Source organism: Oncorhynchus clarkii, chromosome 16, assembly GCF_045791955.1.
Source record: "Oncorhynchus clarkii lewisi isolate Uvic-CL-2024 chromosome 16, UVic_Ocla_1.0, whole genome shotgun sequence".
Classification (NCBI taxonomy): domain Eukaryota; kingdom Metazoa; phylum Chordata; class Actinopteri; order Salmoniformes; family Salmonidae; genus Oncorhynchus; species Oncorhynchus clarkii.
In genome coordinates, this window is record NC_092162.1 from 13,019,281 (window position 1) to 13,041,044 (window position 21,764).

The following is a 21,764-nucleotide window of genomic DNA, read 5'->3' on the forward strand; positions in this document are numbered from 1 at the left end:
CATACAGTATGGTGCAAAATGCATCATAAGAGGGTACTGGTACCCTCTGTATTTAGCCTCGTAACTGTTATGTAATTTTCTTGTTACTTTTTTATTAGATTTTTTACTTTAGTTTATTTAGTAAATATTGTATTAACTCAATTTCTTGAACTGCATTGTTGGTTAAGGGCTTGTAAGTAAGCATTTCACAGTAAGGTCTACCTACACCTGTTGTATGTGGCGCATGTGATGATTACAATTTTATTTTATTTTATTTGAGTAGGCGTGAAACCGTTTTAAATAGCTCGCTTCCACCACCTACTGGTGGAGTCAGACACTCACACCATCACAAGCGTGGCATGTGGCCCTACAGTGCAATTGTATTCTGTACATTTGTGTAATATGTTATTTGACTGATCAACTATCTTAATTAGAAATTATAAAACAAATTGTTGTGTCTTCAACTATTTTGTCATTCAGCATCCTGAAGAGAAAACAGAATAATAACCCATAATACTCATATAGTAAATCAAATTGGCCTGTGGAGAATCTAGTACAATATGCATCAGTAATGTAATCTTGCTTTGTCCAGCGTCCATGCTCTTCACCACAGTGTGGTGCTAATCAGTAGTCTAGTCTAGTGGCTATGCTCAGGCTCTGCCCCACTCTGGCTGTGTAGGAAAACGCAGGTTGACATCATGAATCTTGCCCTGGAGGCAGAGTTGAGCGGTTTCTGCGGAGATGGACCAGCTGCAAAGTCAAAATTGTCTATATTGTAAAAAATCATAAAAACTCAAATGTGCTTTTTGGTATTAACTTAAGGTTAGGTATTAGAGTTAGCAGTGTGGTTAAGTTTAGGGTTAAGGTTAGGTTTAAAACTTCTTTTTTTTTTACTTTGTGGCTGTGCCGGCTAGTGACCACTCTACATAGTTTTCTCCATCCAGTACATGAGTCATCTCAATAAATGCCAAACTGCTAAAAAACAAACACTCAATCATCTCTAACATGTGGGCTTGAACATGTGGATGGGGGAATGGCTATAGCATATACTGTACGACTCTGATTCAGTGCCCAGTGATGAAGTTGTGAGGATCCCTCTCGTCAGCGAGAAGTTCCATAACATAACAGCAATTTGCTTGCATCAGCAGCAATAATCCCACGCTACAGTGATGAAGAGGCTGTCATTATCCTCCTCACTACTCATCTGCCAGATGATTTAAGGCTTGGTACATGTTCATGATGTGACTGGCGCTCATCTGAAGTTTGTGATGGCCTTAATGATAAGGTTGTGGTAAAAGGGTGGAGAAGGCTCCTCTGATCTCACCAGTGGAACTTACCAGTAGCCTACTGCTGCTGAAAGTGTCTGTATCTTCACAATCAACTTTGCAGTACTGTATTTATTAGAAAAGGCAAAAGCAAGGTGATGCAAGGTCAAGTCATCATGTGTAATAACACAGTTATAAAATCGTGTTAGGGTAGTAGGATACCTTATCACTTGGATTCATTGAATAGGCCTACAGAAAAACATCTCGAATGAAGTCTAACAGTACCTGGTGATAAATTAATTTCTCGAGCCGTTTCCTCGAAGTCTAAACAGACCCTGCCTGGGCGAAGTAAATCAGTCACAGCAACACCGCACACTTACGTAAGGACATCCATGGTATCCAAGCTCGTAACTATGAACCTCCTCTTAGACAACATGGCGCATGTGTACAGCTGCACTGCAAATATAGACGATACATCATGTTAGGTGGAAAATAATTAACTTATGCTTACCTAAGTGTAGCACCTAAACTAGACTTCGGCGACATTTACCTATCGAATGCGGACGCTCGTGCCTGTTCACTTTGACCACAGCATCAGACTCGGGTCTCTGCGCGCGAGCTCACCTGCTTACAATGAAGACGAGAGAGCGTTTCAGGTCCTGAATGTTCTTTTAAAGTTAGTTTCAAATTATTTTATGTTTTGTTACTGCGCGTACCGCGTATGAGGGTCTTTTGAGTTCTTTTAACTTGTTCTAGTTAAGAAAATAGCAATGTGACTGCGACCTAAACGATACTTTTCAACTGATGAAGAAATGCTACTCAACATTACGAGAGAAAACCACACACCACTGCATCAGGCGGAAAGGGAGAGAGATAGACTCCCTCCAATTTCCAGTAATTCCAGCTCTGTTAGTATGAAATGTTTTTAAATATTTTTCATATTCTTTAAATGTGTTTTCATGTCCAATTAAGAAATAAAGTAACCGTTTTCATGTGGGATCAATGTAACAATGAAGTCATAAAATGTCAATTTATTTCATTGCATAATGATAACTTAACCATTTCAATGACCTCGGGGTTTATCCTTTTGGAAATGTGTTGATGTTAAAACTAAGGGTGGGACCTTTTGGCCAGCTCTTCCTAACCCATTTATGTTATAAAACAGCATAGCAGCTTTGTGAGTAATATACCACATTATCACTGTAACAAAGCCCAAACATTATACTGTACATTTTGTTTATGTATTAGACTTTTATTTTGGTGGCCAATGTGCTACAGTACTTGCTGTGAATGAATAGTATTATATACTGTTAAAGTTCTAATCGACACTGTTATTAAAATTTCTGGACCTGATGTCAATTTTTTGGACATCCAAGACTCATGGCAGTGTTTAGACAGGCAGCCTATTCTGTTATTTTATTAACTTATTGGTCCTTTGACCATTCAGATCAGCTCTGAAAAATATCTGATGTGAAAAGATGTTATGTGATTTGTCAAAAGACCAATTTGTGGAAAAAAGATCCGAATTGGGCCGCCTGTCTAAACGCAGACAATGATGTCTGTCAAATGAATTTTGATTTTTATCACAGGGACTTGATCGTGGACCAAAGCTTGCATATCCGTCTCTCAACTTCATCTCAAACCACAGAAAGGAGGATGGTAGCCACAGCATCTCCTCCCAGTTTATCCTTCCCGGCATACGGCATGGTATGGTCCGTCATGGTAACGCTAATGTTCACATTACCTCATTCAAGAGTCAACTTGAATAGTAAGCAACAGTCTTTTGTGAACTGAGATTTCTGAAGCTCACAGGCAGCCCAATTACACAGGCAACGCAATTATTTGTTTCATTAATTGCTCTGAAAAATACCTGATGTGAAAAGATCTGAGCCGATTGGGCAAAACATAAAATAGTGAAAAAAAAGATCAGAATTGGGCTGCCTGTGTAAATGCAGCCATAGTGAACCAATATCAAAGTGCCGGCAAGAAGCATTTACTCAAGTATTATCTATCATGTGCTATCAATATGGCTACCTAACACACGTTTGATATTGTTACCTTCAGGTACAGGGTACACTTTGAGACTTAATAATAACACTCTAAGAGGCTTAAAAGGAAATCATTTTCACACAGTGCTCCCAAAAGAAAGGCTAGTTTCAATTTCAAAGCGACCCATACAGGCTGTTTTGAATTAATGAGCGATGCTCCAGGCAGATGTGTTGTCGTGGCTTCCTATTCTTGAGATCAAAGATGTTAGAGGAGACTTGAGCATCAATACTTGATGCAGATGAGATAGACAAAGGCCCATTCAGAACTGCTGTTCCTTTATAGGGTGAACTTGTTCTGGGTGTAATGAACACGACCGTTGTGTGGGCTGGCGACGGAAGTTTTCAAAATATGTTAATATATTGCTGTCACTTATACTTGAAAATATGGAGAGTTCATTGCCCTACGCTGCTCATTGTTGTGATATGAGAAGAAAAAAACATTTATGCAGGTTTCATCTTGTTATATACGGTTCATTGAGATTGTTAAACTATAATTTGCAACAAAACAAGCAAGTATACAGTAGAGAATCATAGAGGCAAAGGTTGAGAGCCACAATGCTTCTTGACACACTGCTCGCTTAATCTGGAAGCCAGCTGTACCAATGTGTCGGAGGAAACGCTGTACAACTGGAGACCGTGTCAGGGTGCATGCGCCCGGCCCGTCGCAGGAGTCGCTAGAGCGCGATGGGACAAGGACTTGCCAGCCAAACCCTCCCCTAACCCGGACGACGCTGGGCCAATTGTGCGTTGTCTCATGGGTCTCCCGGTCTGCGACACAGCCCGGGATCGAACCCGGATCTGTAGTGATGCCTCAAGCGCTGCAGTGCCCTAGACCGCTGCGGCACTCGGGAGTCTATAACTCACATTTCTATGTGAATTCGGTCGGGTCACCCACAAAGTTTCATATTGCATCTTTAATATATAATAGTATTTTCAGGGATGATACATTTGGGTGATAGTGTTTGTGTGTTTAAAAAATATATATATGTGTGTGTTGTTACTCCGCCTGCAGGTAGAGAGCTTCCCCCCATCTGTCCTAATGTCAGACTGAAGCATCAACATCAACATCGCATCACTGTTGACAATCTGCCTCCTGAGGTTAGGGCTCGCTTTGCCACTGACCCAGTCATGCCCCTCCGCACCAAGACTGTCAAAGAGTTTCAGTAAGTACACACAGTAAGTACACACACACACACACACACACACATTATTATCATTCAGAAATTGCTTTTAATATTTGTCTAATGTTTACTAGGGAGGACATTGAGAGGGCAACAGTCTCAGGCGATTGGAAACACGTCCACGATTTCTACTTGACCACGTTCGGCTCCTTTTTAGAACTGAATGCTGTCTTTAAGGTGGGTAATCCCCATGTCTGTGCCATGTTCAATTCTGAGGTTTCGTATTTGTATTGTCAGTCAAGCCAGTGCTATTTATACAGCATGATTTATAATGACTTATTGCACTACTATGTCAATTCATTTGTATAGATAAGTGTGATGGTAAAATTGCTAAAGCAAATGTGCTAAATTTGTAATGTGACTGATCAACGCAAATAAAAGGTGATCATTGTTTTGGTATTAAAAGTCGGTGAATAAAGTATTTCTGGGAGCCAGGTAAAGGGGAATTTGGAGAGTTGTTTTTGAGTCTGTAAATGAATGAAGTCATTTAGAGAGTCAGGGAAAAAAGCACCTGTGCCTGGTATCCATAGAGAGGGTTATTCATAAGAGCAGGACCTATAAGAGAACGTATGATCATATACGCAACAGTTGGGTAAATGTTTAGCATGTGTCATGGTCGGTTTGCATTGCTTCCTAGAGGTTCTAGGATAATTATGTCATAACAAAGTATAATTAAGCAATAAGGCCCAAGGGGGTGTTGTATATGGCCAATATACCATGACTAAGTTCTTATTTACAACGTAAAACAGAGTGCCTGGATACAGCCCGTGGTATATTGGCCTTATATCACAAACCCCCGAAGTGCCTTATTGCTATTATAAACTGGTTACCAACATAATTAGAGCAGAAAAAATAAATGTTTTGTCATACGGTTTGATATACCACGGCTGTTAGCCAATCAGCATTCTGGGTTCGAACCACCCAGTTTATAATTAAGCAATAAGGCCAGAGGGGGTGTGGTATATGGCCAATATACCATGGCTAAGGGCTGTTCTTAGGTATGATGCAACATGTACCTGGATACAGCCTTTAGCTGTGGTATATTGGCAATATACCACGAACCCCCGAGGTGCCTTATTGCTTAAACTGGTTACCAACGTAATTAGAACAGTAAAAATACATATTTTGTCATACCCGTGGTATACGGTCTGATATACCACAGCTGACAGCCAATCAGCATTCATGGCTCAAACCACCTAGTGTATAATATAGAATATTAGCCTTCCCCCAAAGGGATCCAGACTTGAACTGAGCGAGTCACTAATAAGTGTACAACCGTGGCCAAAAGTTTTGAGAATGACACAAATATTAATTTTAATATTAATATTAGTTTGTATGATGGCAATTAAAATATACTCCAGAATGTTATGAAGAGTGATCAGATGAATTGCAATTAATTGCAAAGTTCCGCTTTGCCATGCAAATGAACTGAATCCCCCAAAAATATTTCCACTGCATTTCAGCCCTGCCACAAAAGGACCAGCTGACATCATGTCAGTGATTAACTCGTCAACACAGGTGTAAGGGTTGACGGGGACAAGGCTGGAGATTACTCTGTCATGCTGATTGAGTTCGAATAACAGACTGGAAGCTTCAAAAGGAGGGTGGTGCTTGGAATCATTGTTCTTCCTCTGTCAACCATGGTTACCTGCAAGGAAACACGTGCCGTCATCATTGCTTTGCACAAAAAGGACTTCACAGGCAAGGTTATTGCTGCCAGTAAGATTGCACCTAAATCAACCATTTATCAGATCATCAAGAACTTCAAGGAGAGCGGTTCAATTGTTGTGAAGAAGGCTTCAGGGCACCCAAGAAAGTCCAGCAAGTGCCAGAACCGTCTCCTGAAGTTGATTCAGCTGCGGTATCGGGGCACCACCAGTACAGAGCTTGCTCAGGAATGGCAGCAGGCAGGTGTGCGTGCATCTGCACGTACAGTGAGGCGAATACTTTTGAAGGATGGCCTGCTGTCAAGAAGGGCAGCAAAGAAGCCACTTCTTTCCAGGAAAAACAACAGGGACAGACTGATATTCTGCAAAAGGTACAGGGATTGGACTGCTGAGGACTGGGGTAAAGTCATTTTCTCTGATGAATCCCCTTTCCGATTGTTTGGGGCATCCTTGAAAAAAGCTTGTCCGGAGACGACAAGGTAAGCGCTACCATCAGTCATGTGTCATGCCAACAGTAAAGCATCCTGAGACCATTCATGTGTGGGGTTGCTTCTCAGCCAAGCGAGTGGGTTCACTCACAATTTTGCATAAGAACACAGCCATGAATAAAGTATGGTACCAACACATCCTCTGAGAGCAACTTCTTCCAGCCATCCAGGAACAGTTTGGTGACGAACAATTCCTTTTCCAGCATGACGGAGCACCTTACCATAAGGCAAAATGATAACTAAGTGGCTCGGGGAACAGAACATCGATATTTTGGGTCCATGGCTAGGAAATTCTCCAGATCTTAATCCAATTGAGAACTTGTGGTCAATCCTCAAGAGGCAGGTGGACAAACAAAAACCCACAAATTCTGACAAACACCAAGCATTGATTATGCAAGAATGGGCTGCCATCAGTCAGGATGTGGCCCAGAAGTTAATTGACAGCATGCCAGGGCAGATTGCAGAGGTCTTGAAAAAGAAGGGTCAACACTGCAAATATTGACTCTTTGCATCAACTTCATGTAATTGTCAATAAAAGCCTTTGACACTTGAAACGCTTGTAATTATACTTCAGTATTCCATAGTAACATCTGACAAAAATATCTAAAGACACCGAGGCAGCAGACTTTGTGAAAATTAATATTTGTGTCATTCCCAAAGCTTTTGGCCACGACTGTAGACTAAACTAACCTACGTGTTAGTCCTAATCTAAATGTGCTCTTAATTTCTCTTTCCAGAAAGATGCAAACCCTCCGTTCAACACGATTGAAGACTCAGGAATCAATACCAAATTCATCAATGCTGTCTATGACGCATTATCGCTCACGGTATGTAGAATGATTGAGCAACGAATAGCCATGTTTATATTAGGTTGTTGAAATGAAAACCTCTCACTAACTTTGATCTAACATTGATCCAACAGCCTCCTGATGCCCAGAGAGCAGTGCTGAAGGGGATCATTAACAGCTTGTTGAGAGAATGGAAGGGGTGTGTGGCATTCTTATAGTCTAGTGCTCTTTTATTTGCCACTCAAACCGAAGGATTCCTCTCTACATAGTAAAGCTCTATACTTTGTGACTTGAATATTGATGCAAATGTTACATACTGGATGAGAAATGAAATGAACTTCATATTGTCTGCTTTGTTTAGCAGTCGACGGACGAAGGATGACCTGAGAGCGTATTTCATTCTAGTTCAGGTAACGTCATGCATCACGTGCTGTATATGTACACACTACTGGTACAAATGACACACAGATTTGACTGATGTGCTCTTTTGACCGCTGATACTTAATTCCACGCTATAAATAACAAACTCCTTTCATTATGTAACAGTAATAACAGCAATTTCCTCATTAGAAGTGAGGCCGTTTCTGCATTCAAATATACGCATTACCCCCCCCCCCAGCCCCCAGTCTAAAGGCAAACACAGGAAACTCTTGATGCGCTCCCTCACCACATGCCCCCTCAGCCCTCAGTCTAAAGGCAAACACAGGAAACTCTTGATGTGCCCATTGACTCCAGTCATAGCCCAAGCAGTCAGTCTCAGTCAGGCTCTGGATATAAGGAGAGCAGTGTTTACTTTACACATGACCAACAGACTAGAGGTAGGCTTGGCACCGGCCAAATATGGACACAAACAGCCTGGGAGAGACTCGGTAGGCAGACTGGGAAATGGCTGAGTTGAACTGGGATGATTTCTGTCTGCTAAAAATTGAGACTTTGGTTGGAGACTCTTGTCTCTATCCCATTCATGGTTTAATTATTGTTTCAGACGTTTTATGGGGTTTATAGGACCGTAAATTAAAAAGTAAGTCTTCCATCCCTTTCTTGCCAGCAACTTTTTGTGGTCATTGAGTCTCTCCAGTTCTCTCATCTACATTTAGTGTGATTTGTCTTTGGGCTGTTGATAGGCTCTCTGACAGATCCTGTGAAATTGAAAGGGACAAGACAAGTATTCATTAATTAATTCATTGTAGGGTTTGTATCACAATTAACACCATATTTCCTAAATTGTGCACTACATTTGACCAGGGCCCATAGAGTAGTGCACTACATTTGACCAGGGCCCATAGAGTAGTGTACTACATTTGACCAGGGCCCATAGAGTAGTGCACTACATTTGACCAGGGCCCATAGAGTAGTGTACTACATTTGACCAGGGCCCATAGAGTAGTGCACTACATTTGACCAGGGCCCATAGAGTAGTGCAATACTTTTGACCAGGGCCCATAGAGTAGTGCACTACATTTGACCAGGGCCCATAGAGTAGTGCACTACATTTGACCAGGGCCCATAGAGTAGTGCAATACTTTTGACCAGGGCCCATAGAGTAGTGCAATACTTTTGACCAGGGCCCATAGAGTAGTGCACTACATTTGACCAGGGCCCATAGAGTAGTGCAATACTTTTGACCAGGGCCCATAGAGTAGTGCACTACATTTGACCAGGGCCCATAGAGTAGTGCACTACATTTGACCAGGGCCCATAGAGTAGTGCAATACTTTTGACCAGGGCCCATAGAGTAGTACAATACTTTTGACCAGGGCCCATAGAGTAGTGTACTACATTTGACCAGGGCCCATAGAGTAGTGTACTACATTTGACCAGGGCCCATAGAGTAGTGCAATACTTTTGACCAGGGCCCATAGAGTAGTGCAATACTTTTGACCAGGGCCCATAGAGTAGTGTACTACATTTGACCAGGGCCCATTGAGTAGTGTACTACATTTGTCCAGGGTTGTGCACTATATAAGCAATATGGTGCCATGTGGGAAGAAGCCTTGGTAAATGTGTCTGATTCGCTTGGTTGATGTCAGTCAGACCCTTATAATACCAGTGGTATTATTCTCCTTTCTCTTTCTTCTCTCTCGCTCTCTCTCTCTTCCCGCTCTCTCGCTCTCTCTCTGCCGAGGGAACGGATGAGGTCATGTTAGAAGTCTGGTTTCCTCTGTAATGCCAGTCTTTATTAGAAGCCAGACTTCTTCTGTTGTAAAGCTTTATTTCCTTTTTGAAGTGCAGTGCCACTGCTGAAAAAGCTTCTCTTTGTTGCAGAACCCTCAGTGCACCAGCCCAGCCACATATGTCATCTATGCACACTTACTGAGGCAAATAGCCGCGCTGGCGGAAGCAGACCACTATTTCCTGATGCACTGGTTTAAGAAGTAAGAGTCGGAATTGTTCCTCTGTCTTATGCAGTCCCATGCTTTTCCAGGCTGTAGTTGTTATCCACAAAGTAAAAACAGTCCTCAGAAAGAAACCATGTTGTTATTCTTTATGCAGGAAAGTTAAATAAATGACGTTTTCCAAATTGTTTTAGTAGGAGTTGGTAGGAATTGAGCAGTCATAGCTTTCAAGCAAAGACAATCTGTTTTAAAAGTTAAAATGTATTCCTTGTCATGGTGAGAATGCCTCGATGATGATTATCTAACCCAGGTTGTCCCAGAAGCGGTTCAAACAGCTGGTGGAGCGGCTGCACCTCTTCATCTCCACCCGTCTGTTCCCAGTCAAGCCTGAGGAGCTGCCCCCCATGGCCAAGTGCTCCTGGTGGATCCCCTCCGCCACCAAGGTCCTCTCCCTCCTCAGTGAGTAGGACGTCTTCTATCTCCACCCCCACAGAGATGGGGCAATGGTCAGGGCAGGGGGATGTTAGTGAAGTGGTGTGGAGATTTAGGGAAAAGGGGGGTCGGTCTATCCCTTGTAATGGATTAAACTTCATTTTCTACAGAGATTGAATTCTCTTGTCCATATTTGTTTGGTTCTCCTGCCCATATTTGTTTGGTTATCTACCCATATTTGTCTGGTTATCTACCCATATTTGTTTGGTTATCTACCCATATTTGTCTGGTTTTCCTTACCATATTTGTCTGGTTATCTACCCATATTTGTCTGGTTATCTACCCATATTTGTCTGGTTTTCCTACCCATATTTGTCTGGTTATCTACCCATATTTGTCTGGTTATCTACCCATATTTGTCTGGTTTTCCTAACCATATTTGTCTGGTTGTCTGCCCATATGTGTCTGGGGTAGACGTTGTTTGAGGGTCAGAAGAGGTGTCAAAGTTCATGAGAATAAATCAGTCTCCAAAAGAACTCAATACTGTTTCTCTTTTTTCTCCATTGTAGATGCAGCCAATATCATTTCTAGCACTCCTATCCTGCCCTTTGTTGACTTCTACAACCCCACACTGGACCACACTGACTTCATGGAAGACTATCGAATATGGCAGACTCAGGGAAACTCTACCAGGTGTGACAGGACAATATTGTCAGAGCAAAGCTTATGTTGACCAGTGCTCTTCAATTCTCCTCACAGCCCTTGCTGTTTTGGTTCCTGTATTTCCCTGTAAATAAATGGAGCTCCCTCTTGTGTCAGCTTTCAGCATTAGCACAACATATTATTTGTTTCTGATATCAGATTGCAACATCAAATGTATCCAGCAGCTATCTTCAATTAGTATCATACACCAAAATCACACCATCCCTGATGAAACCAAATATTCCCGTTCCTCCCTGTTCCTCCCCGTTGTCAGGTTTACATTCTGCCAGTTCGCCTTCATTCTGTCCACGGTGGTGAAGAAGGCCGTTATCCAGAAGGACTCTGAACAGCAGATGATCAGCATGGCCAGGGTGAGACAGAGTTCACTGCCCACATGGGTCCTTGTCATCCATCTATGACAGTGTCATTGTATTGCACTGTCAAAGCACAGACAATGCATCACATTCTCAGACTAACTATTACCATTCTTCATATTGGCATATTGACTTTCTAGTGTTAATGTACAGAGAATGCATATATATATATAATGTTGTATATATTATTTTGTATATATATATATATATATGTTTAATCTTTAGAAAAAAATAATTTATGTATGTTGGAGTGTATACTGTATAGGTCCTCAAGTTTTTCCCGGTCCATCTTGTAGTCAGGAAAAACCAAGAACAACAAGTTTACAATATTTACAGTGTATATCTCACTGAATCAGACTGAAAACATACGCTCTCCCTCTCAGACAGCAGTGGTCCAATTTAAACATAATGTACTGTGGTAACAACATAAGGAGTGGCTCTTGTTATTTATTTCAGCAAAGCCTGGTGGACAAAGTGTCTCGCAGACAGCGAGTGGACATGAGCTTGCTCTTTCTCAACATCAAAGTCCGACGGCTGCAGCTGGTCAGTGACTCAATGGATGAGGTAATACCATTTCCCATCTAACAGACATACAAAAACGTTATTTAAGAAGACAGCCCTGGAAGAGAGGCTTGATTACTATTTCTGTTATGCAATAATGTAAGAGCCAATTCATTTAATGTAAATTCAAATATTTCACTGCTTTCCATTCAGTGCATTTCAAAACTGAAACATCCAAGGTATGTACAGTTGAAGTCGGAAGTTTACAAATACCTTAGCCAAATACATTTAAACTCAGTTTTTCACAATTCCTGACATTTAATCCTAGTAAAAATTCCCTCTCTTAGGTCAGTTAGGATCACAACTTATTTTAAGAATGTGAAATGTCAGAATAATAGAAGAGAGAATTATTTATTTCAGCTTTTATTTCTTTCATCACATTCCCAGTGGGTCAGAAGTTTACATCCACTCAATTAGTATTTGGTAGCGTTGCCTTTAAATTGTTTAACTTGGGTCAAATGTTTCGGGTAGCCTTCAACAAGCTTCCCACAATAAGTTGGGTGAATTTTGGCCAATTCCTCCTGACAGAGCTGGTGTAACTGAGTCAGGTTTGTAGGCCTCCTTGCTCACACACACTTTTTCAGTTCTGCCCACACATTTTCTATAGGGTTAAGGTCAGGGCTTTGTGATGGCCACTCCAATACCTTGACATTGTTGTCCTTAAGCCATTTTGCCACAACTTTGGAAGTATGCTTGGAGTCACTGTCCATTTGGAAGACCCATTTGCGACCAAGCTTTAACTTCCTGACTGATGTCTTGAGATGTTGCTTCAATATATCCACATAATTTTCCTTCCTCATGATGCCATCTATTTTGTGAAGTGCATCAGTCCCTCCTGCAGCAAATCACCCCTACAACATGGCGCTGCCACCCCCATGCTTCACGGTTGGGTTGGTGTTCTTCGGCTTGCAAGCCTCCCCCTTTTTTATCCAAACATAACGATGCCCATTATGGCCAAACAGTTCTATTTTTGTTTAATCAGACCAGAGGACATTTCTCCAAAAAGTACAATCTTTGTCACCATGTGCAGTTTCAAACCATAGTCTGACTTTTTTTTATGGCGGTTTTGGAGCAGTGGCTTCTTCCATGCTGAGTGGCCTTTCAGGTTATGTCGATATAGGACTCGTTTTACTGTGGATATAGATACTTTTGTACCTGTTTCCTCTAGCATCTTCACAAGGTCCTTTTCTGTTGTTCTGGGATTGATTTGCACTTTTCGCACCAAAGTACGTTCTCCAGGAGACAGAACGTCTCTCCTTCCTGAGCGGTATGACAGCTGCGTGGTCCCATGGTGTTTATACAGTGGGGCAAAAAAGTATTTAGTCAGCCACCAATTGTGCAAGTTCTCCCACTTAAAAAGATGAGAGAGGCCTGTAATTTTCATCATAGGTACACTTAAACGATGACAGACAAAATGAGAAAAAAAATCCAGAAAATCACATTGTAGGATTTTTTATAAATTTATTTGCAAATTATGGTGGAAAATAAGTATAAGTATGTAAACTTCTGACCCACTGGAATTGTGATATAGTGAATTATAGGTGAAATAATCTGTCTGTAAACAATTGTTGGAAAATGTACTTGTGTCATTCACACAGTAGATGTCCTAACTGACTTGCCAAAACTTTAGTTTGTTAACAAGACATTTGTGGAGTGGTTGAAAAACAAGTTTAAACTTCAACTGTATAAGTTCAGACATGTGGCATGCCTTGTTCTGATAAGTTCAAGAAAGTTGGCCACAGCTTAACTTGTTCTCCTGCATTTAGCTGACTAGAAATCGAGCAGACTTGAAGAAGAAGCTGAAAGTGTCGTTTGTGGGGGAGGCTGGTTTAGACATGGGTGGTCTGACCAAGGAGTGGTTTCTCCTTCTCATCCGACAGATCTTTCACACAGACTACGGTGAGACGTATGGGACAAACAGATCAGGTGTATGTGTTGCCATATAGATACAGATGTTACAGCTGTTTTGTTTGCAACAATGCTATTTTCTCTATAGATAACAGTATACGTTCAGGAGATGTATTTCTCCTTTAGCCCTGGCTTTTTATTCTTCATCCTGCAGTCTCAACCAGTGCCCAGACTAAGAATGCTGACCTGTTAATTAAGAAAAAATCTCAAATGTATGATCTTCATGTTCTGGGACAGATATGTAGCACTGCAATAGATGACCATTCTATTTACAGTATCTCCCATTTGGTCTGGGACCTAAGCAGTCCAAAAAACGAAATTCCCACGTACTCTATTCAGAACATTTGTTATCTCTCTTTGACCGGAGGCCTGTGTTCTATGTCTATGTCATGTCTGGGTGGAGTTGTGTTTAAGCAGAGTGTATTTGTGTCTCCTCTCTGCAGGCATGTTTACGTTCTTCAATGATTCCCACTGTCACTGGTTCAGCAGCTGGAAGTGTGACAACTTCTCCGAGTTCCGATTGGTCGGAGTCGTATCCTTTTGTACCATACCGTGATTTACGGTACCGTGTAGCCCTTCGCGAACTGTAAACAGATTCTCAACGTACAGCTGGAGTCCTCATGTTGTACTCTGTAACTGGCGCCTGGAGTTTTAGTCAGGTCACGTAGTGAGGAAGAACTCATGGGAATCTTTGCACATTTACCATAGATACTCCGAGGTTCTCCACTCTCCCTATGCCAGGTTAATTGCTGCTTTGCAGATGATAGCTTTAGTTTTAGAACTATAATTTTGTGGTAATTCTTCAGTTTGTCATCTTCTAAACTAAGGAGACTCTGCAGGGCTTTTCTATTTGGCACATTGCAATCTGATGTAATCTAATAGAGTAACTAAAGCATGCAGAATATGTTACCGGGTCGTTCCATGAATAGAGTGCGTGTCTTTTATATCCTTGTGACATAGTGTTTATTTAGATCAAAAACTAAATGTAACAGCTAGATCATATACACCTACACTCTAACTAAACTAAATAATGTTAACATTTCAATAGTAGTTTGTTTTCATTCAAATCAATTAGTTGTTTTCTCATAAAATCTCCATGTTTGTCAGATTTCTTTGAAGATTAGAGCCCACTTAAGACACACATTTTCCCAGGTTTTCACCATAATTGTAAAGCCCATCTTTTTAGTATGGTACAACTATTTGTTTTAAAATAATTTTTTCAAAAGAAACATTGAACATCTAATAGTTAAATCGTAGTTTAAAAGCAGGTGAGCTGTTTACTCTTTTTGGCCAATTTCTGGTGTTTTGTGGTGGAAAACCCTGTTACCCATAGATGTTTTAACAAGTACACTGGGGGGGGGGGGTTCATTCAATTGCCCCTCGCTGTTGTACACAACAAGCTTCCATTCCCCCTGGTTGATTTAAGATGACCTTGTCAACCCTGTTACTTTAATTGTCACTTTTTATAGTCATTTTTATTAGTTGAATCTATGTAGATGGGAAAATACGTTTGTTGTGACCATGTTCTCTTTATGACAGAATGCTAAAGGTGCCACGGGAAACACAGCAAATATTGAGATGAGTGAGATGCATGACTTCGCTCTCACACACAGTATCTGTTCACTTCACGCTGTTCACAGTGTGGTAGCCACGTTTCCACACTCTTAGTTGTTGCGGAAATTGACCGACTATGCTGTTTACTTTCTGCATCTACGTTATATCGCTGAGTCTACTTTTAAAATTAGATGAAATACAGTACCAGTCAAAAGTTTGGACACACCTACTCATTCAAGGGTTTTTCTTTATTTTGACTATTTTCTAATATTGTAGAATAATAGTGAAGACATCAAAACTTTGAAATAACACATGGAATCATGTAGTTACCAAAAAAGTGTGAAACAAATTCCTTGATGACAGCTTTGCACACTCTTGGCATTCTCTCAACCAGCTTCATGAGGAATGCTTTTTCAACCGTCTTGAAGGGGTTCCCACTATGCTGAGCACTTGTTAGCTGCTTTTTTTTCACTCTGCGGTCCAACTCATCCCAAACCATCTCAATTGGGGCGGTAGGTAGCCTAGTGGTTAGAGTGTTGGACTAGTAACCAGAAGGTTGCTAGATTGAATCCCCAAGCTGACAAGGTAAAAATCTGTTGTTCTGCCCCTGAACAAGGCAGTTAATCCACTGTTCCTAGGCTGTCGTTGTAAATAAGAGTTTGTTCTTAACTGACTTGCCTTAAATAAAGGTTAAAAAAATAATAATAATTAGGTTGTGGATGGGGGATTGTGGAGGGCAAGGTCATCTGATGCAGCACTCCATCACTCTCCTTCTTGGTCAAAAATCCCATACACAGCCTGGAGATGTGTTTTGTCATTGTCCTGTTGAAAAACAAATTATAGTTCCACCAAGCTTAAACTAGATGGGATGGCGTATCGCTGCAGAGTGCTGTGGTAGCCATGCTGGTTAAGTGTGCCTTGAATTCTAAATAAATCATAGACAGTGTCACCAGCAAAGGACCCCCACACCATCACACCTCCTCCTCCATGCTTCACGGTGGGAACCACACATGCGGAGATCATCCGTTCACCCAATCCGTTCACCTACCGACACAGCAGTTAGAACAAAAAATGGCAAATTTAGACTCATTAGACCAAAGGACGGATTTCCACCAGTCTAATGTCCATTGGTCATGTTTCTTGGACCAAGCAAGTCTCTTCTTCTTATTGGTGTTCTTTAGTAGTGGTTTCTTTGCAGCAATTTGACCATGAAGGCCTGATTCATGCGGTCTCCTCTGAACAGTTGATATTGAGATGCGTCTGTTACTTGAACTCTGTGAAACATTGATTTTGGACTTGGTCTTTTACCAAATAGGGCTATCTTCTGTATACCACACATACCTTGTCACAAAACAACTGATTGGCTCAAACTCATTAAGAAGGAAAGAAATTCCACAAATGAACTTTTAAGAAGGCACACCTGTTAATTGAAATGCATTCCAGGTGACTACCTCATGAAGCTGGTTGAGAGAATGCCAAGAGTGTGCAAAGCTGTCATCAAGGCAGAGAGTGGCTACTTTGAATATATTTGGATTTGTTTAACACTTTTTTGATTACTACATGATTCCATATGTATTATTTCATAGTTTTGATGTCTTCGCTAATATTATACAATGTAGAAAATAGTAACAAAAGAAAGAAAAACCTGTGAATAGGTGTGTCCAAACATTGACTGCTACTGTATATATTTAAAAAGGTTTACAGTATAACACTACCCAAAGGGCCCTCTATTGGTGGATTGACACTACCATGTATTCAGCACTTTCTGGGTGTTCTACAGAGACGACAGTCAGTGTGCGTTGGGAGTCGCAGCTTGTGCGCACGTGGCTCTCCCCTTGGGTACGGCTGACTCGAATCTCGCCAAGTTGCACAATCACAAGTGATGAGGCAGACACAGAGGCAGCCAGTAGCCAGGAGCCAGGGCCGTGTCCTGGCCTTACCTCTCTCCATTGTCTGCTGTCCCCTCCTTGCCTGAGGCATGTTCAGCCAGCCTGAGCTAGTCCACCCACATACCCCTACACCCCTTCCACCTCACCAGTCTGTCTGCCACTCGGGTTGGAATTACTGCACACTGACCGACACTGAAGTGGCTATGTGTCTCTGTCTGAAACTGTGCAACCAACACCACAGGGAGGGCGGAGTGATGAAAAATGCCGTGTCACAACAGAGAATAAAGAGAGAGAGAGAGAGAGAGATAGTGATAAAAACGGAAAGGTTCTGTTTTGTCTTATTTTGTGGGCTGCAAGTCTGGCTGGAGCGGTCTGATTTTCATTCTCCGCCTCTCAGTTCCCATGGAATTTTCCCCAAGTCTGCGCCAATATAAGTTGAAGCATTTCCCCAAACTCTATTCATCTATTTAGCAAGCTAGGGAGCTCTGCAGCTTAGCCTCTCCCACAGAAGTTCCATATGGGCGACACATGAAGTGAGATCTGCCAGAAGCAGCTGGAACCACTTTAGGAGTTCAGGCTCCGTCCAATTTAATTGTAAATGCATAATACACCTGCTGTTTAAATTCGCTCTTCAGATCTGCTACTAGCCAATATACATGGCAAAATACTGTGTTAATCGAGTGATAATTGTGATCATTACCACACGCTGCAGGGTCTGTGAAGCTAGTATAAAATGCTGTCATTGTTACGAAGTATGAAGAACTCAGGAGCACAATACTGCTATGCTACATTCAAGGAATATAACTAACCACATTTGAATCTGTTCTTCTAGTGGTGTATATGAGTTCTCTTAATGATAACCCTGAGTCATTTGGTGTTGGAAGGTAATTGCTTTCTTTTGCAAAGGATCTGTGATTACCGCCTTACCATAGACTTTGATACACCCTCAACTTGATATGTGTCAGCTCATGGGACTGGCCGTCTACAACAGCATCACTCTGGACATCAGCTTCCCACCCTGTGTCTACAAGAAGCTGCTGACCCCGCCCGTGGTGCCGTGTGACCTCGATCTCCCCGTTGGCATGGCGACCCTCACCCTGGACGACCTACAGCAGGTCATGCCTGTATGTACACAACACAAGCTGTGACTCTCACTAGCATTCTTTCCCATTACACTGCACTCTCCTCCTAACGATCACAAGTACAAGAATATTGATTGCAGTGGTCAAAGAAACATTTCTATACTTGCAAAGTACTCCTCTGTTTAAGGATAATTATTTCTACAATCAAATGAATGGACGTGATGCTTATGAGAGGACATTTTAGAATGATTAAGATTTTCTCTGATGGGTAAAGTGTTGATTTGTACAGTATATGAATATGGATGTACAGTTGAAGTCGGAAGTAGCCACAAATTTCTTCTAAACTACAGTGCCTTGCGAAAGTATTCGGCCCCCTTGAACTTTGCGACCTTTTGCCACATTTCAGGCTTCAAACATAAAGATATAAAACTGTATTTTTTTGTGAAGAATCAACAACAAGTGGAACACAATCATGAAGTGGAACGACATTTATTGGATATTTCAAACTTTTTTAACAAATCAAAAACTGAAAAATTGGGCGTGCAAAATTATTCAGCCCCCTTAAGTTAATACTTTGTAGCGCCACCTTTTGCTGCGATTATAGCTGTAAGTCGCTTGGGGTATGTCTCTATCAGTTTTGCACATCGAGAGACTGAATTTTTTTCCCATTCCTCCTTGCAAAACAGCTCGAGCTCAGTGAGGTTGGATGGAGAGCATTTGTGAACAGCAGTTTTCAGTTCTTTCCACAGATTCTCGATTGGATTCAGGTCTGGACTTTGACTTGGCCATTCTAACACCTGGATATGTTTATTTTTGAACCATTCCATTGTAGATTTTGCTTTATGTTTTGGATCATTGTCTTGTTGGAAGACAAATCTCCGTCCCAGTCCCAGGTCTTTTGCAGACTCCATCAGGTTTTCTTCCAGAATGGTCCTGTATTTGGCTCCATCCATCTTCCCATCAATTTTAACCATCTTCCCTGTCCCTGCTGAAGAAAAGCAGGCCCAAACCATGATGCTGCCACCACCATGTTTGACAGTGGGGATGGTGTGTTCAGCTGTGTTGCTTTTACGCCAAACATAATGTTTTGCATTGTTGCCAAAAAGTTCCATTTTGGTTTCATCTGACCAGAGCACCTTCTTCCACATGTTTGTTGTGTCTCCCAGGTGGCTTGTGGCAAACTTTAAGCGACACTTTTTATGGATATCTTTAAGAAATGGCTTTCTTCTTGCCACTCTTCCATAAAGGCCAGATTTGTGCAATATACGACTGATTGTTGTCCTATGGACAGAGTCTCCCACCTCAGCTGTAGATCTCTGCAGTTCATCCAGAGTGATCATGGGCCTCTTGGCTGCATCTCTGATCAGTCTTCTCCTTGTATGAGCTGAAAGTTTAGAGGGACGGCCAGGTCTTGGTAGATTTGTAGTGGTCTGATACTCCTTCCATTTCAATATTATCGCTTGCACAGTGCTCCTTGGGATGTTTAAAGCTTGGGAAATCTTTTTGTATCCAAATCCGGCTTTAAACTTCTTCACAACAGTATCTCGGACCTGCCTGGTGTGTTCCTTGTTCTTCATGATGCTCTCTGCGCTTTTAACGAACCTCTGAGACTATCACAGTGCAGGTGCATTTATACGGAGACTTGATTACACACAGGTGGATTGTATTTATCATCATTAGTCATTTAGGTCAACATTGGATCATTCAGAGATCCTCACTGAACTTCTAGAGAGAGTTTGCTGCACTGAAAGTAAAGGGGCTGAATAATTTTGCACGCCCAATTTTTCAGTTTTTGATTTGTTAAAAAAGTTTGAAATATCCAATAAATGTCGTTCCACTTCATGATTGTGTCCCACTTGTTGTTGATTCTTCACAAAAAAATACAGTTTTATATCTTTATGTTTGAAGCCTGAAATGTCGCAAAAGGTCGTAAAGTTTAAGAGGGCCGAATACTTTCGCAAGGCACTGTAACTATAGTTTTGGCAAGTCGGTTAGAACATCTACTTCATGCATGACACAAGTATTTTTTCCAACAATTGTTTATAAACAGATTATTTCACTAATAATTCACAGTATCACAATTCCAGTGGGTCAGAAGTTTACATAAACTAAGTTGAACTAAGTTGAACTTCGCTCAGGAAGAAGATGCGTTCCGTCTCCTAGAGAGGAAGGTACTTTGGTGCGAAGAGTGCAAATCAATCCCAGAACAACAGAAAATGACCTTGTGAAGATGCTGGAGGAAACAGGTACAAAAGTATCTATATCCACAGTAAAACGAGTCCTATGTCAACATAACCTGAAAGGCCACTCAGCATGGAAGAAGTCACTGCTCCAAAACCGCCATAAAAAAGCCAGACTACGGTTTGCAACTGCACATGGGGACAAAGATTGTACTTTTTGGAGAAATGTCCTCTGGTCTGATGAAACAAAAATTGAACTGTTTGGCCATAATGACCATCGTTATGTTTGGAGGAAAAAGGGGGAGGCTTGCTAGCCGAAGAACACCATCCCAACCGTGAAGTACGGGGGTGGCAGCGCCATGTTGTGGGAGTGATTTGCTGCAGGAGGGACTGATGTACTTCACAAAATAGTTGGCATCGTGAGGAAGGAAAATTATGTGGATATATTGAAGCAACATCTCAAGACATCAGTCAGGAAGTTAAAGCTTGGTCGCAAATGGGTCTTCCAAATGGACAATGACCCCAAGCATACTTCCAAAGTTGTGGTAAAATGGTTCAAGGACAACAAAGTCAAGGTCTTTTTATTTGTTTTGCTGGTAAATCTTTTAAATTATTTTTTTTATCTTATTAACACTTTGTTTTAGCTAGCTATTTGTGTAGGTAAGTAAACAAAATGAGAGTGGCCATCACAAAGCCCTGACCTCAATCCTATGGAATAATTTGTGGGCAGAACTGAAAAAGCGTGTGTGAGCAAGGAGGCCTACAAACCTGACTCAGTTACCCAAGCTCTGTCTGGAGGAATGGGCCAAAATTCACCCAACTTATTGTGGGAAGCTTGTTGAAGGCTACCCAAAATATTTGACCCAAGTTAAACAATTTAAAGGCAATGCTACCAAGTACTAATTGAGTGTATGTAAACTTCTGACCCACTGGGAATGTGATGAAATAAATAAAATTCTTAATAATAATAATTCTTAATAATTCTCTCTACTATTATTCTGACATTTCACATTCTTATAATAAATTAGTGATCTTAACTGACCTAAGACAGGGAATTTTTACTAGGATTAAATGTCAGGAATTGTGAAAAGCTGAGTTTAAATGTATTTTGGTGTATGTAAACTTCCGACTTCAACTGTATGTACGGTTGCTAGACTAAGAAGTTATATAGAGTGTGCTAAAATTAACTCCAATTTGCCCCTGTTCCTACTTATAGCTGAACAATATGTGAAGGAATAAAGGCATCATAATGTCAGTAATGTGCTTGTAGTTTAGGGAGTCATATATTGTGCTATTTGTTGACTCATGGTGTCAAAGTGTTTGTGCCGTG

The 21,764-nt window shown here is 41.3% G+C and overlaps 1 protein-coding gene across 1 annotated transcript in view; it reads left to right on the plus strand.

Moving 5' to 3' along the window:
• Window positions 1-1,671: 1,671 nt before the first annotated feature.
• LOC139367459 (probable E3 ubiquitin-protein ligase HECTD2) overlaps window positions 1,672-21,764 on the plus strand; it is a 35,325-nt gene continuing 15,232 nt past the window's right edge. Inside the window, exons 1-15 of the mRNA XM_071105672.1 lie at window positions 1,672-2,152; window positions 2,834-2,951; window positions 4,305-4,455; window positions 4,548-4,650; window positions 7,366-7,455; window positions 7,551-7,615; window positions 7,778-7,826; window positions 9,682-9,791; window positions 10,063-10,211; window positions 10,754-10,877; window positions 11,161-11,257; window positions 11,717-11,824; window positions 13,588-13,720; window positions 14,173-14,261; window positions 18,138-18,296. Of these exons, the coding sequence (XP_070961773.1) occupies window positions 2,057-2,152; window positions 2,834-2,951; window positions 4,305-4,455; window positions 4,548-4,650; window positions 7,366-7,455; window positions 7,551-7,615; window positions 7,778-7,826; window positions 9,682-9,791; window positions 10,063-10,211; window positions 10,754-10,877; window positions 11,161-11,257; window positions 11,717-11,824; window positions 13,588-13,720; window positions 14,173-14,261; window positions 18,138-18,296 (1,641 nt within the window). The 5' untranslated portion in view covers window positions 1,672-2,056. The remainder of the gene's footprint in view (window positions 2,153-2,833; window positions 2,952-4,304; window positions 4,456-4,547; window positions 4,651-7,365; window positions 7,456-7,550; window positions 7,616-7,777; window positions 7,827-9,681; window positions 9,792-10,062; window positions 10,212-10,753; window positions 10,878-11,160; window positions 11,258-11,716; window positions 11,825-13,587; window positions 13,721-14,172; window positions 14,262-18,137; window positions 18,297-21,764) is intronic.